The sequence below is a fragment of the Prunus mume genome, linkage group LG2, assembly GCF_029339155.1.
Source record: "Prunus mume cultivar Tortuosa linkage group LG2, ASM2933915v1, whole genome shotgun sequence".
Lineage (NCBI taxonomy): Eukaryota > Viridiplantae > Streptophyta > Magnoliopsida > Rosales > Rosaceae > Prunus > Prunus mume.
Genome location: NC_142699.1, coordinates 21,360,818 through 21,375,722, shown reverse-complemented (window position 1 = coordinate 21,375,722; position 14,905 = coordinate 21,360,818). Strand labels below are relative to the sequence as shown.

General features: G+C 36.3%; 3 protein-coding genes across 6 annotated transcripts; 1 reads left to right on the top strand and 2 right to left on the bottom strand.

Annotated features, from left to right (window-relative positions):
• Positions 1-754: 754 nt before the first annotated feature.
• Positions 755-5,416, bottom strand: POL{LAMBDA} (DNA polymerase lambda (POLL)). Of its 3 annotated transcripts, none has more exons than XM_008246937.3 (13): positions 5,209-5,416; positions 4,979-5,137; positions 4,550-4,862; positions 4,327-4,457; positions 3,866-3,928; positions 3,435-3,614; positions 3,286-3,339; positions 2,920-3,008; positions 2,525-2,615; positions 1,824-1,904; positions 1,527-1,594; positions 1,142-1,229; positions 755-1,052 (listed from the first exon to the last, which is right to left on the bottom strand). In XM_008246937.3, the coding sequence occupies exons 1-13, from the start codon at positions 5,317-5,319 to the stop codon at positions 954-956; spliced, it is 1,527 nt and encodes a 508-aa protein (XP_008245159.2). In that variant the 5' UTR covers positions 5,320-5,416; the 3' UTR covers positions 755-953. The 3 variants fall into 3 exon arrangements, with proteins under 3 accessions (XP_008245159.2, XP_008245161.2, XP_088903368.1); XM_008246939.3 differs by having other exon boundaries at positions 4,979-5,116; positions 5,209-5,415; XM_089047242.1 differs by having other exon boundaries at positions 4,979-5,123; positions 5,209-5,362.
• Positions 5,417-8,607: 3,191 nt separating this feature from the next.
• EMB3108 (DEA(D/H)-box RNA helicase family protein) lies at positions 8,608-11,921 on the top strand. 2 transcript variants are annotated; one of them, XM_008246935.2, is made up of 9 exons: positions 8,608-9,089; positions 9,215-9,505; positions 9,660-9,773; positions 9,890-10,311; positions 10,424-10,742; positions 11,039-11,191; positions 11,370-11,421; positions 11,629-11,693; positions 11,792-11,921. In XM_008246935.2, the coding sequence occupies exons 1-8, from the start codon at positions 8,781-8,783 to the stop codon at positions 11,682-11,684; spliced, it is 1,716 nt and encodes a 571-aa protein (XP_008245157.2). In that variant the 5' UTR covers positions 8,608-8,780; the 3' UTR covers positions 11,685-11,693; positions 11,792-11,921. The 2 variants fall into 2 exon arrangements, with proteins under 2 accessions (XP_008245157.2, XP_008245158.2); XM_008246936.3 differs by having other exon boundaries at positions 8,653-9,089; positions 11,632-11,693.
• Positions 11,922-11,924: 3 nt separating this feature from the next.
• On the bottom strand, positions 11,925-13,983 carry UGT74B1 (UDP-glucosyl transferase 74B1). The gene is made up of 2 exons (XM_008246934.2): positions 13,100-13,983; positions 11,925-12,905 (listed from the first exon to the last, which is right to left on the bottom strand). Exons 1-2 carry the CDS (start codon positions 13,745-13,747, stop codon positions 12,141-12,143), a joined length of 1,413 nt encoding a protein of 470 aa, XP_008245156.1. The 5' UTR covers positions 13,748-13,983; the 3' UTR covers positions 11,925-12,140.
• Positions 13,984-14,905: the final 922 nt, after the last annotated feature.

Genomic DNA, 14,905 nt, shown 5'->3' with positions numbered 1-14,905 from the left:
ATTTGATTTCCAACATATAATCTCCCCTATGTTTCGATCAATGTTATATCATTGGAGGACTTGAACCATGAAGCTTCCCTACAGTGCCCCCAAGCCTATATATCTTTCACTGAGTTGCATAGCAGTACAACTGCTGGTACAAGCGCAAGTAATTTGAATCATGATCACCATATGTTTGCTCAAAGTCCTGTGTTTGATGATGCACTTCTAATTGCTTTGATGGTACCTTCCTGTTTCAATGATATAACATTGATCGAAACATAGGGGAGTTTACAGGTTGGAAATCATATTCATGGTTCAGTCCTACAATGATATAACATTGACTGAAACTTTGTTTTTATTTTTGAAATCAAATTGAAAAAAGAGATGCAGGCTTTGCTTTTAAGATTGACATGGATTTTAGTTTTGAGGGCATTTGAGTATTTTTAAGTAAGTTTTTTGCTATTTTAAAAAGTTTTTATAAAAATTGACATTTATGAAAATAAAGAGTAAATTTTGACTATTTTTAATAAAAAACTCACAAGAGAATGTATTATCTATATCGTGCCAATGTGAACGCCAGCAAAAATTGTAGAGTCCAGTAACACTGAACTTTTTTTATTATTTAATTTTTAATTTTTAATTTTTGCATTTTATTGAATTTTAACAGTAATTTTCATTTTTATGTCCCATTTGATTTTTTTTTTTTCTTTCATCTAGCAGTTGTGATTTGTGTCCCTTAAAAATGAGAAGCTCATCATCCTGATCGTTAGACTGTATTTAAATAGTTCTTCGGATTAATTGAAGATAATCATAACAATATCATTAGACAGACTCAAAAATTTGCAAGGGTTTGTATGTGAACAAGACTGTCTCTCTCCTTGTCTGCAAAATTGGAACTTAAGTGTGTTTCCCTTACAAGGCCGAGTTCGTTAGTTTACATGTACACATTGCTCATACAAAACATTCACACGTCACAAATTTCTCTCATGTGGTTCAAGCCAAGGAAACCCAAGGAAATCAAACACCTCCTTTTCTGTGTCAAATTTCAAGCTTGCGGTAGCTCTCACCCCCTGCAACATAAAAGATACAAGCATGCATTCAGTGAACCATGAAGAGATACAAAGTGGGGGAAAAGGTACAAAAACCAACAAGCCATTACCCGTTTACTGCCGGAAGAGCCATGAGTAGCTGGAAACAGCCCTGTATCATCAAGCCGGAATCCTTTAGATTCAGCTAGTAATCTCAACCTGCATTAGATTGTGACAAACTTAAAGATGGTGTATTGAAGTTCTCACCAACAGAAGGAACAAAATAGATAAAATTTTACAAACTTTTCGACTTAGCATTTGGGTGAATAACACTTTACCCCAATAGAAACTACAAGACTGATGTTTATAGAAACACGGATCATCGAGTCATGATGTTTATAGAAACTACAAGACTGAGAAATTAAGAGCCTTGCTTTTTCCCTCTAAATTGAGAGGATGCTTCAAAAATATGATACTATGCCTGACATAGCATATAAGTCAATAAAGAAAACGAACCTCCTATTCAATACATCATTCCCTGTCCAAGCTATTAGTCCAAATGCATATATCTCCAATGGGTAAACCTATAAAAACAAACCAAAGACATTAGAATATATCAGAAAATTGATCATATATATTAATGTGACTCTCCCATAAACAATCACAAAAAGCAGGCCATAGTGTCCCTGCCCGGGAGGAGGGACATACTACACAAGTATAATTGTACAAGTAAGAAATGAAAAATCAAAAAATAAAGACTTTCTGCTAACTTTGTCTGATATAATAAAAAATGATAGAGAGATCACCAAATACCTTAAGATCTATGCGAAGTCGCAACTCTCTTCCTGGATATGTGCAAAGTCCGAAATATGTGTCAACGCCAGAATCAGTACCCTGCTCATGTTATTGAAAGAAGAAGTTAATGCAAGCAAATTTATGTCATGGCAAGTGCATAATAATATCATAGCATCATAAACAAGAAAAATATTAAGAGAACATTAAAATATATTTTGAGAAGTCAGATGACTCTGATGTTCAACGAGTGTATAATACATTTTGCAGCATTCTAACTTGACACAAACCAAATGCTTCCTAAAAGTATCACCACTCAACTAGTTAATGAAAACCTGAGTTCAATTTATGACAGCATCTGTGTGTGTAACACTGACATATGTACACTGCAAAAATCATGCGAAGAAATGGCTAAAACAGAGAGAGAAAAAAAATATGTATGCTAAAAAAGAAAAAAGAAAAAAGAAAAAAGAAAAAATATATATATATATATATATATAATAACAGTCCTGATCTCTTGGACTACAGGGGTCCAAAAGATTTGTGGTCACTCACCGTTGGATGTAAATTCAACGGTTCACTCACTCTTGCACTCCTTTTAAGAAATTTTTTTTTGAACCAATGGATTAATATCCAAAGGTGGGTGACCACAATCTCTTGGACTCCTGTGGTACAAGAGATCGGGACTGTATATATATATATATATTTATATATCATGTTACCTCCTCACTATGCGTACTGAAAATCAAATCCTCTCGTAGGAACTTCATATCCTTTAACTGCTTTACATATTTTGGTAGAAAACCTTTATGACTGAAAACACAGACCAAAGTAAGTAATCCTTTCAAAACTAAAACCAGGAGGAATTTTACTGGTAAATAGCAAGAACACAACTAAAGTAGTAGTATCAAAGAATGGGATCTGAGACAAAAACATGGATTAAAAAGAAAAATGCAAGCTATCCACAAGGAAAATTACCAGCAAATTAAGTAGCATCTAACCAAATTGAGCCCAGGGTATAATGAGAACTCCCTTTAGCTGGTATACATCATTATTAAAGAATACATGTATTTTTTAATTTTTTTTCAAAAAGGGATGAGAAACAATGGCTTCATACCTGGTTCCATCAGGATGTGTAATTACAATGTCTAGATCCCCACAAGAAGCTTTCCCGCGTCTATATGATCCACCACATACAATGACCACCTACAGGTAGATATAGCCCACATACAAATATCAAGCCACACACTAGAAGAGAAGAGCAAGACTAATTCTTTTAAACAATGGGTCACTGAATGTTTACATTGTATCCACATTCATTTTCTAAAAGGTCATACTTAAACAAGGAATTAGAAAAAGCATACGTTCAATTTGGCTCAATTAAATCCAGTATATAGTAGCAGTGCCATGCCAGTGTGAACATGCAAACCCAGTTCTTTTTTGCCTCACATGGCAGTTAGTTCAAACATTATTATATGCTCACCCCAGGCAAAACATTCTCTCCGACTTTCTGTAGAAGATGTTCCATCTCTTCGGCCTATTGAATAATAAAAAACCAGTTTGTTGTGGGTAAGTAGATGCAAAGGAATCAGGTTAGCATAGAAATCGGGAAAACAAATATTATAATTAGACCTCATGGCGTGGGATCCTCTGTTTGATATCGTCATAATATCTTAACCCCAACTTTTGCGAATTTGTTAATGAATCTTCATTCTTCAAATCATCTAATGTGCGGTGTCCTTTCTCATATAATTTCAGTGCAGTAGCTGGACCAACACCCCAAATTTCCTCAAATAAGGCAATTGTTCGTACCTGCAATTCATTAACCAAATGAAGAAACCAGAACCGTCAAACAATAAAGATATGAAGTTATAGCCTTAGAATTTGATAAAATAGTGCATTCCCCTTGCACACACAAACATAAATCATAAGTGAATCAGTGTCTTTACACTTTAAAAAAAGGAAACATCTACTGGAGCATGAGTTTAACAAAAAGCAGAATTCAAATTCAAATTAGCAGCAGAATACTGAAACCATAGATTTACTGAGAACCTTGCCAACACCTTTTCATCTGTTTCAAAGTGCTCCAACTTGGATAACTTCCCAGTAGTCACGATCTCCTGAATCTGCAATCACAGATCAAAGCTTCTGTTATCAGGTGGACAAAGTAGGAAGAATTCACCATTCCTCACAGAGAGGAATATGCATACTTTCAGAATAGGAAGCTCCAAATGAAATATAATCTCTCACGTAGCTGACTGATATCTAATTATAGTTTAAGTAACTGAAAACAATTCCCACTCGACTATCCTTTCATGATGGAAGCATTGACCATACTAAATTTCAAAATGCCAATAAATAGTAAGAATAATATCATAAGACTTGTGACTTCACAAAGTGCACCTAGTAACATGTACTTGACACAAAACATATTCAAAGAACTAGCAAATCCTCCTCTATATACAAACCCATATCAGAACAGAATCCTCCCAATACAAAATTTAAACTTAGGCATGTGTCTTACATGATCTTGCATAGACTTTCCAATGTTGGGTAGGTCTTTAACTTGGTCCGCACTTTGAATCTTGAAAGGCAACTTCTCTATAACTGGTATAGCCTTGTAATAGCTAAATGATCTTCGGTCATCACCCAAGGCTTTAATTGAAACACACAAGATTACCACCAAGCATCAGAATTCTGGAATCCAAAAATGCAAAGTGAACAAACAGATGTTAAAGAAATCCCACCTCTATAAATATTGATAAGTTTCCCGAATATCTGGGTTATGTTCTTATTCAAGTCAGGTGGGCTGTAGGGCACAGCCGACTGCAATGCAGTGATCTGATCCTTATTTGGAGATTCAGGGGTTTTGGGTATTGAAGTGCGAGCCAAGTCATCAGGAGAGGATGATCTTGGCTTTTTGGGTTTTGGTGGTTCATCATCGCTAGAAATGTAATCTTTGGAAGACTTGTCTGCAACCAATTTTAGATGGTACATATCCTCAGATACCTTCTCTCCTGAGCTCAAACTATCCTCTAGCCACTGATAAACTACAACTGTCTGCAAACCAACACAAGTTTGAAACTTGGAAGATTATACTCGATTCTAAAACTGAATTGAATCTTATTCAATTAATCAAAGCCTTAAAGAAAATGAAATGGTGAATGAAAACTCACTCCTTTAAAGTGAGCCAAGCGCTCACTACCCAGTTGTTGTAAGAGGGCTTCTGTGTCCATAGCAAGTATGTGAGTGACCCTTTCGGTTAGGCTGTCTTTGATTGTAGCCCCCATTTGGACCAATTTTTTCTTCCAAATCTGAAAACTTAGGCACCAATGCTGAAAATATGAAGAAGAAGCTACAATAAAAACGCATGGGCCATGGAGTCGAGAAGCTATGAGTGTTTTACCTGTAAACGACGGCTCTGAACTCGTTTTTCGACTAAGAAGAAGACCAATCCAGCGAACATTCCCTGAGGATCGGACGGTGGACTTTGATTTCTGGTTGCCTTTGGCGCCATTACTTTGACTGGGTTTCGTTTATTCTGGGTGTGTCGGGGGGCCTTCTACAAGAAGCCGAGGGCTTTTTACAGTTTTACATTTGAATTGGGTGAGCTCGTCATCTGCGAGCTTTGCGTGCAACCGCTATCAATGCTGTCAAATTGTCAATCCTGATCGTTGGAGGACACGTGTGTTTCGAGGAAGACACTTGGCAATCAAACACCGTTTTTTCCTTTTGATGGGTGACAATCCAATACGTAACAGATAAAATATGCGATGTGTATTTTGTTGTTGTTGGAACGATGCGTATTCTTCTGTAAATATTTTAAATATATACGATAACAAATTTGGCAATTATATCACAATTTAAATATTTTTAGTTCTTCTCAATAGTACAAGAACAACATGTATTTTATTATAATATATTTAATAAAAGCGAGTATTATGAATAAGTGCATACACTGGCGGACCCAGAAATCTTTTAGCGGAGGTGTAATATTGACTCAGTATGAAAAATGATTTTTCGGAATAATCGTTTTCTCAAGATAATTTTTGGCGACTTTTATTCCTTATACTTCAAATAAGAAAGTTTGATTTTATGGGATTTTAGTATGAAATATATATTGACTTAATGAGCCATCATTTTTAGCCTAAATCGTATTTTGCACTAAAACCGATTTCTAATATTTTGATTTGGTGGGAATTTGATTTTCTAGTATTTTTATTTGAATCCAAATGGGGGGTACTTTCTTATTTACATTGTAAACTTAAGTAAATAGAGTAATATAAAACTAAATGAAAGTAAGATGACAAAGACATTTACTTGTACAAGTACATACGGAGCCTATTATATGCAAATTTAATTGTAGTTTCACATTTTTAAGTTGAGATTTAAATTGTCTTTGTCTTAAGGATCTAACCTAGACACACATGCTCTTGCATATCTACGTACTACTAACGTAGCATTTTCGTTATATATTTTCTCACTTGTAAAACAAGAAGACTTGAATATCATTTTTCGTTGAATATAAAATCATACTACGCACCATCTTTACTATAAAAAAAAAAAAAAAAAATCATACTACCATGATACCATCATCCTCATGTATGTATAAAGCCATTTGTGATGGAAAACGTTTTCCCAATATTCATATTTGTTTTCTGCTTAAATTTACAGTTTGGAGGTAAAATCAGAGGCTCAGCTCATACCTCTCACACCATATCTTTCTATATTTCCATTTCTCAGAGTTTAGAATTCATACTCCATTCATTTTCAATGGAAGAATTTAGGAGATGCTTGGAGAGGCAAAAGCAAGAATCAAATTAGAGAAACCGTAGAGCAGATGAAATAAATATGTTACAGAGAGAAGCCGATGAACAAGTTGTCATAGCAATGGCTTTGCAAGATGAAGAAATATTAAGAAACAATTGGAAATACAAGAAATATAAACAAAATATTGAAAATGCAAGAAATATTAACAAAAGATTGAAAATGCAATAAATATTAACAAAATATATATATTAGGACATTAAACTTAATAAAATGAAAATTACAAAATACTTACCTCGTTACTACGATTTTCCTCGCTTCTATAGTTGTCCATCGCTTTTGCCAAGGCATCTCTCCATTTTCCCAACTCTTTATTGAGAATTTTCCACCTACTAGACAATGCTATTTCCGTACGAGTCGACCCCGGAATTTTTTCACAAAATTCGGCATGAATTTTTTTCCACATATGAAAAAATTTCATCTCATTGCCTGACATAGGACAATAACAAACTTGGAGCCAAGCCTCAGATAAGGAAACATCTTCCCGGTGCGCCACACCCCTCCAGTTTCAATAGAAGAAACCATAAAGATAAGAAATAAAAATACAAGGTGAAAGAGAGGAAAATGTTGAGTAAAAAGTGAATAATAGTAGAAGTAGAATAAAATGTATTAGGATTGGTGTTGAAAGTGAAGGGTATTGATAGGTATTTATAGAAAGAAAAAAAATAAAAAAATTTAGTATTTTTTTTTTTAAAATTCAATTTTTTTTCATAATTTTATTGCCAAAAAAATGTCACCGTTGGATTGGAGGAGGAGAAGCAGATAGGAGCGTTGGGGTGTAACACCTGTCTTCTACCCGTTGGAGTTTGCATATGGTGACGCGTCAGACGTTGGTTTAAATTTTTTTACCGTTGCACACGCCAAAGGTTAAAAAAATAAATTAAAACGCGCAATCACGTCGTGCTTGACGTCATCAACCATTGGGCTCGAGCTCGGCGAATCGCCTTTGGGCCACTGTCTTCATGGGACCCACTCTCAGCCCGGGCTTGGGCTCCTCTTTGAAACGAATTTTGGCTTTTTTTTCCCCCAGCTCGAGGCTTGGTCATACCGCTAGAGTTGCTCTAACAAATTTGGTAATTATATCACAATTTAAATATTTTTAGTTCTTCTCAATAGTACAAGAACAACATGTATTTTATTATAATATATTTAATAAAAGTGAGTATTATTAATAAGTGCATACACTGGCGGACCTAGAAATCTTTTAGCGGAGGTGCAATATTGACTCAGTATGAAAAATGGTTTTTCGGAATAATCGTTTTCTCAAGATAATTTTCTGCTGCTTTTATTCCTTACACTTCAAATAAGAAAATTTGATTTTATGAGATTTTAGTATGAAACATATATTGACTTAATGAGCCATCATTTTTAGCCTAAATCGTATTTTACACTAAAACTGATTTTTAATATTTTGATTTGGTGGGAATTTGATTTTCTAGTATTTTTATTTGAATCCAAATAAGGGGTACTTTCTTATTTACATTGTAAACTTAAGTAAATAGAGTAATATAAAAATAAATGAAAGTAAAAGGACAATGATATTTACTTGTACTAGTACATACGGAGCCTATTATATGCAAATTTAATTGTAGTTTCACATTTTTAAGTTGAGATTTAAATTGTCTTTGTCTTAAGGATCTAACCTAGACACACATGCTTTTGCATATCTACATACTACTAACGTAGCATTTTCGTTATATATTTTCTCACTTGTAACACAAGAAGACTTGAATATCATTTTTCCTTGAATAAAAAATCATACTACGCACCATCTTTACTAAAAAAAAAAAAAAAAATCATACTACCATGATACCATCATCCTCATGTATGTATAAAGCCATTTGTGATGGAAAACGTTTTCCCAATATTCATATTTGTTTTCTGCTTAAATTTACAGTCTGGAGGTAAATTCCAAAGAATTGGGAAAAAAAAAAAAAAAAAAAATTTAAAAAGAAGAAGAAGAAAGGAATTACAAGATTTGCGTTCCTTGATCCACGAATGATCCAACGGACTCAAATGCGTCAGTCAGGAACTGCTTTCACTATCGCTGTCGCTGTATCTTCTTCATAAACCTCTCCCTCCATCCCCAAACCCAATCTTCTTACAGCAAGGGTTTATCCATATCCCATAAACCCTAACACAAAATCCCAAATGATACTCCATCGCTCAGCAACAACAATGCTTCCACTCTACAAACTATCGTCATCTCCCCCTAAACTCTTCTCTCAATTCAGATATTCCTACTCTGTTCTCTCCAATTCTTCATATTCGTTCCGGATTAGCTTGCTTTGGCTGAGCCACCCCCGCCCTTTTGGAACCGTCACTACCGCCGCGTATCGGAAGGAAGGAGGAGATACGTTTTTCACTGAAGAAAGCGTTTCATGGACTTCCCTTGGCGTATCCGATAAGGTTTCTCAAGCTCTCTACAATGCCGGCCTTGGCCAACCATCTCTGGTTCAGGTGCCAAGTTCAGTCCTAACCCTAATCTACTTTTTAATTTCTCGATGTATTGGTTCGATTTCTGAAATCATTTAAAAAGTTTGAACTTTTTATCGAAACTTTTGTTTTTGTTTTTTGCATTTTAGGCTGCTAGCATACCATCTATACTTTCAGGAAAGGATGTGGTGGTTGCAGCTGAAACTGGTAGTGGCAAAACGCATAGCTTCCTTGTCCCTCTAATTGATAAGCTATGCAATGAACAGAACGACTCTGCGAATATTGCTTCTTCTGATCAAGGAGTCTCCCAACCCCGTAAGATTTCTCTTGTTTTGTGTCCAAATGTAACACTGTCTGAGCAAGTGGTTCGGATGGCAGACGGTCTTTGTGACGAAAATGGCAAACCACTTCTAAGTGTTGTATCCCTATGTGGGAGACAGGTATTGATTGTTTTTATTATTCTGTTCTGGGTATAGAATTCTGTATTTATATGGTGTTACTTCTATTACTGAAGGATGCAATTCTCTTTCTCTTTGGCTTTGCGTATTAATTTTTTGTAATGAGGTTCTCACAAATAAGAAACTTTGACTGCAGGGATGGCCGGTTAATGAACCTGATATTATTGTTTCAACACCAGCCGCTCTTCTGAATAATATTGACCCAAAAAATTTCCGTCGTACGGATTTTATACGGAGTGTAAAATATGTGGTATGTTTTAGTTTCATTCATACTCTGTATGATTATTTTTTGTTTTCAAAATCGCATATGTGAAATTTCATGCATAGAAAAAATCACATGATTTATGACTAATATGGCATTTGCAGGTGTTTGATGAAGCGGATATGCTTCTCTCTGGGGGCTACCAGAATAAGGTTATCCGTCTCATACACATGCTCCGCTTTGACGAAAAGCTATTGTCACGGTCAAATGAACAAAATCTACCAGAATCTGAAACTTCATCACATTTCAGTACAGAAGATGAAGACAATCTGCAGGATGAAGATTTGTCAGAAGAAGAGGGAGATGCTGTGGAAAATGATGACTTAGATGAGGAGCTTGAGGCAGGGCATGTCAAAAATACAGACTGGAGGAGAGTGAGAAAAATTTATAAGCGCAGTAAACAATACATTTTTGTTGCAGCCACTCTTCCAGTAAATGGAAAGAGAACTGCCGGGGCAGTGTTGAAAAAGATGTTTCCCGAGGCCAATTGGGTTAGTGGAAACTACCTCCATTGTCACAACCCCAGGTACACCATGTTTTAGCTACCAGTTACTGTTTGTAATTTTCTTTACCTCCTCACTAGTCAACTGTTGTGTTGTGTTCATTTCACAACATTTTTTGGTTGCTTTGTATTTCAGATTAAAGCAAAGGTGGATTGAAGTTACTTTTGATACTCAAGTGGATGAACTTATAAAGGCTGTGAAGCATGGATTTGAGTCGAGATCAGTTTCTGGTCAGTGCCGAACAATGGTATTTGCAAATACTGTGGAGGCTGTGGAATCAGTGGCAAAGATATTGATGAGAGGTGGCATTGAATGCTACCATTACCATAAAGATTGCTCCTTGGAAGACCGAGCAAAGACATTGGCTGATTTCCAAGAGAAAGGTGGTATTCTTGTGTGCACAGATGCTGCTGCACGTGGCATTGACATTCCAAACGTATCACATGTTATCCAGGTGCGTCTTAGTTTTTAAATAATTAGCTTGAAGACCAACAAAAATGTTGGGAAGGGACAAATGAATTCCCCAATTACTTACTGCAGGCCGCTTGAGACTCTAGATGGAACTCTGGATGATTTTTTTCCTCTTTCATGATGTGCTCTCTGACACTATTTTATCTAGCATGCTTTCTTAAGATATTTGTTTTTTTTTTTTCTTTTTCTAGTTGTGATCTATTTATTCATTGGCCTCTGTGATGCTATTTATTAGTAGTATGAACAGGAGCTAACACTTGGCATTGTTTACTTATCCAGGCAGATTTTGCTACTTCTGCTGTGGATTTTATACACAGGGTTGGTCGCACAGCCAGAGCTGGTCAGTACGGACTTGTAACTAGCATGTATACTGAATCCAACCGAGATCTGGTTGCTGCAGTTCGTCAAGCAGGGGAACTTAGTCAGCCTGTGGTAACTATTGAAACTTGCTATATCCAACGAGATATGTCTGGTTGTGATTCAACAGTTTTGCAACCTCCTAGTCCTGGATTTTAGATAATGAATTGCATATGTTTATGTTTCTAGTGTTCTGGTTGACGATGGAATCTTTTAGTTGCACCTTGGTAACTAGTTTGCTTTCTTATTACAGGAGACAGCATTTAGCAGGAAAAGAAGCTTTCGAAATAAGCTTAAGAAAAGAGGTAAAGTTCAGATCTTCAACTGTGTAAAATTTAAAATCAGAAGTCAAGATGAAAAAATTAAAAATAAATCAAGTGTGCCCTGCAAAATCTGTAGTAAAGCAGAATTTGAGTTTTGGTTCACTTGCATCTTCAATGGTTTTGTTATGATTAGGGACAGATTAGTTATGATATATAGGGGGCCTGATTCTATCATTTTTGTTCTTTCAGCAGCTTTGCAAAGGATCACAGATTCACGAGCTGATGAAGAGCGTGTTGTAGCATAGAACGGCTAGGTTAGTGGAACAAACTTGCATCTTGAATAATTTTGTTATGATAGATTTCATGTTGGTAATGATATACGGGACTGACTATCATTTTTATATTTTTGCAGGTTTTACGAAAATCAAGCTCATTAGATGTTGATGAGGATGTTCTAGCATAAAAAAGCAGGTTGTGAGGATATTTATGTATAAAGAAGCACACACCGTTGATCTTTATAGATTTTTTACTTTTTTCAACAATGATTTTGTGCTTCAGTAACTTCCCAATTGCATTTGATTATTAATACGGAAATGACACAAGATGAATCTGTCACTCTCTCTCTCGTAAAAACAAGGTAAGAAATTTAAGTTGAAGAACAAGTCTTTTACATATAAAAATAGGAGCGCTAACCACACGACAACGAACACAATCTACCACTTTATGCTCGACTTTCTCACACATACCAGTCATAATAAAGTTTAATCTGCGCCATTCAAGAATTGCTTTGCCTCTCCTTTCTTGTTAGCAAGCCTCAAATGCTCAACAAATCCAGTAATGTTCTTGTCAGAGCTCCCCTCTTCGCTAAATTCTTTCTTAGCCAACTCCTTCCACTTAGTTGAATTCTTCCTAATTTCTTGGCTTCTCTCTCCCTCCATTACTTTCTTCAAACACCCAACAAACTCTTCTTTCCTCACAACACCCTGCTCATCTTCCTTGGCTCTGACCCCAACCTCCCATATCTCCTCCACGAACTTAGCATTAGTGAGCTGGTCAGCCCACTGCGGCACCGCCACCATAGGCACTCCGAGGCTGAGCCCTTCAAGTATAGAGTTCCAGCCACAATGAGTCACAAAGCACCCAATAGCTTCGTGTGCAAGTGCTTCTAGCTGGTTGCACCATTTCACAAACAGACCCTTTTCCTTCGCTGAGTCAGAGATTTCTTTGGGCAACTTGCAGCGTTCAGATTCTCTCACCACCCACAAGAAATGCACCCCACTTTCTTTCAACCCCATTGCTAACTCTTCTATCTGCTTTTCTGTCAAAGACACCATACTTCCGAAGGAGACATAAACAACCGATTTGGGTGGCTTTGCTTCTAACCATTTGGTGCATTCTTCGCCAAGAGGCTTCCATAGGCTTGCTCCATATCCTCTATCTCCCGTAATCTGCCCATCCAAATAAGCTGAAGGGACCATGGGGCCAATCAACTTCCCAGAGAACAGCTTTGATAATCCGTTTGCAGCCTTTCATTGAACTAAAATTAGAATTGGAATTTGGCAACATGATATTTAATTGAGCAGCTAGCACAAATGCATGCAATGCTGATAAGAAAGCTCGCTTATGGACACCAAATGCCTAGCATATGTACTTGATTAATGGAAAGAGATTGATAGTCGAACAACATAACATGTCAAGTTGTCTAGATTAGCATTCGTACCTGGCCTTCTAGTGCCTCGAATGTGTTTATAAAGACCCAATCAGCCTTGTCCAAGTCAGGATACTGGTTCAGTTTCATCTTCAAGTAAGCTGGGTAGCTATCTGGCTTCTTAAGAAAAGTAGGCAGGTCAGGAAAGTTGAGTGGCGGCAGGCCAGGAACCAACAAGGGCATATCTTCCAGCTTACATGGAAGAGAAAGCAAGCCATGATGAATGCGGTAAAAAATGCTGCACACCGTGGCCGAATTGGTAAAGAATGAAGCTCCATATATGCGACGTTTCTTGGCCACATCAAGAGCCCATGGCAAAAAAGAATCATAAACTACACAATTGACAGGAAAGTCGGAGTTTTGGTATTTATCCAAGACTTGAGATAGGGTTCTTGAGCCATTGGTTTTGAATGATTGAAGGAAAGTGTCCTCATCTGCGGCTTGAGCAAAGCCGGCCTGGTCGAACCCATCGGAGATGGGCTCGATCCCCACGTTCGGGACACAAACGGAGTTGACAGTGTAACTGGTTGTGGCCAATGTGGCCTTGACGCCTTTAGAGGCCAGGCGTTTTGCAAACTGAAGGAGAGGGTTGATGTGGCCTTGGCTTGGATATGGAAGCACCACAACATGACCTCTATATTCGTTATGATGATTCTCCATTTCTTTTGCTTTTGTTCTGTGCTTGGTTTCTTCTAACACCGGCGCTGTTTATTTATAAGCTACGAGAACTTCCATCCCATTGTGTCATGGTAAAAGTTAAGGGCAAATACTATTCATATGAATAGTGATTACTCTAGCAATTTTTTGATGCATTTCCACCCACGATTGCCATGTCAATCTAAGGGCAATCACTATTTACATAAGATATGATGAGATGAATTTGTATGGATTTTGGTGTGGGAAGTAAAGAATGTTGCTAGACATTTATTAAAAAAAAGATTCTGAATTTTTTAGTATTTAAATTGGCCATTGACATCATGCTAATTATCAACATGACATCAGCTTGCCTAATAAGTCTTGCCTTCGGACTTTTTCAATTTCGTGGCCCATTTTTTATCACGGACTTTTCCTTTGCGGGTGGTGTTCTTGCAATGGCAAAAGGAGGGATGGAAATGCTCTAAAGCGACAAAGAGTTAGCGTGCGATATTGCAATTGCATGGATTATAAAGGCAGTATTTTCATATTAAAACTCCATGATTGCGCATGGGGTCATCGACAGGATAAAAGTGCCATTTAATTATTAAAGAAGCTGGTAGATGCTGACGCATGAAAACACTCAGCAGGCCATCCATATTATTGCGGCTTCAAAAAGATACACGTACAACACGAAAGGGAAAAGAAACTTAAAAGGAGTAGTTGAGATCAACCCCTATCGGTTTGAAACCGATGGTTTTTTTACCAATTCATTTCAATCCAATTTTTTATTAGATTACAAAATTTACAATTTAATCTAAGGAGACTTTGAAAAAACACAAAAGAGAGAAATTTTTTGTAAAATAAGTAAAAATAGACAAAATTATCCTGATTTATTTTTGGATTTCCTAAGGAATCCTTCACATTTGCATGTCTTTGATTTGAAAGTTGAGAGGTTTTTTTGTCTTTTTTAAAAAGTGAAATTTTTTTTGTGGCTAAAATCTAAATTTACTTTTAATCTAATATGGTCAGATGTCAGGATCCAATCTAATCTAATCTAATGTATATTGAATTAGATTAAATTGAATGATTGGTTTGTACGAAAAAATAATCATCACAAAAAAAATTCATAATCTTTCATTATCACATAATACAAATTTCAATATGATCAAAGATATGACATTA

What these genes read in the sequence shown, in the direction of transcription:
- EMB3108 (XM_008246935.2), top strand. Translation starts at nt 8,781, where the DNA reads ATGATACTCCATCGCTCAGCAACAACAATGCTTCCACTCTACAAACTA. An exon ending in TACGGAGTGTAAAATATGTG is followed by an intron (nt 9,774 to 9,889) that starts GTATGTTTTAGT and finishes TGGCATTTGCAG; the next exon opens with GTGTTTGATGAAGCGGATAT. An exon ending in ACGTATCACATGTTATCCAG is followed by an intron (nt 10,743 to 11,038) that starts GTGCGTCTTAGT and finishes TTACTTATCCAG; the next exon opens with GCAGATTTTGCTACTTCTGC.
- UGT74B1 (XM_008246934.2), bottom strand. Translation starts at nt 13,747, where the DNA reads ATGGAGAATCATCATAACGAATATAGAGGTCATGTTGTGGTGCTTCCA. An exon ending in TCGAGGCACTAGAAGGCCAG is followed by an intron (nt 12,906 to 13,099) that starts GTACGAATGCTA and finishes GTTCAATGAAAG; the next exon opens with GCTGCAAACGGATTATCAAA.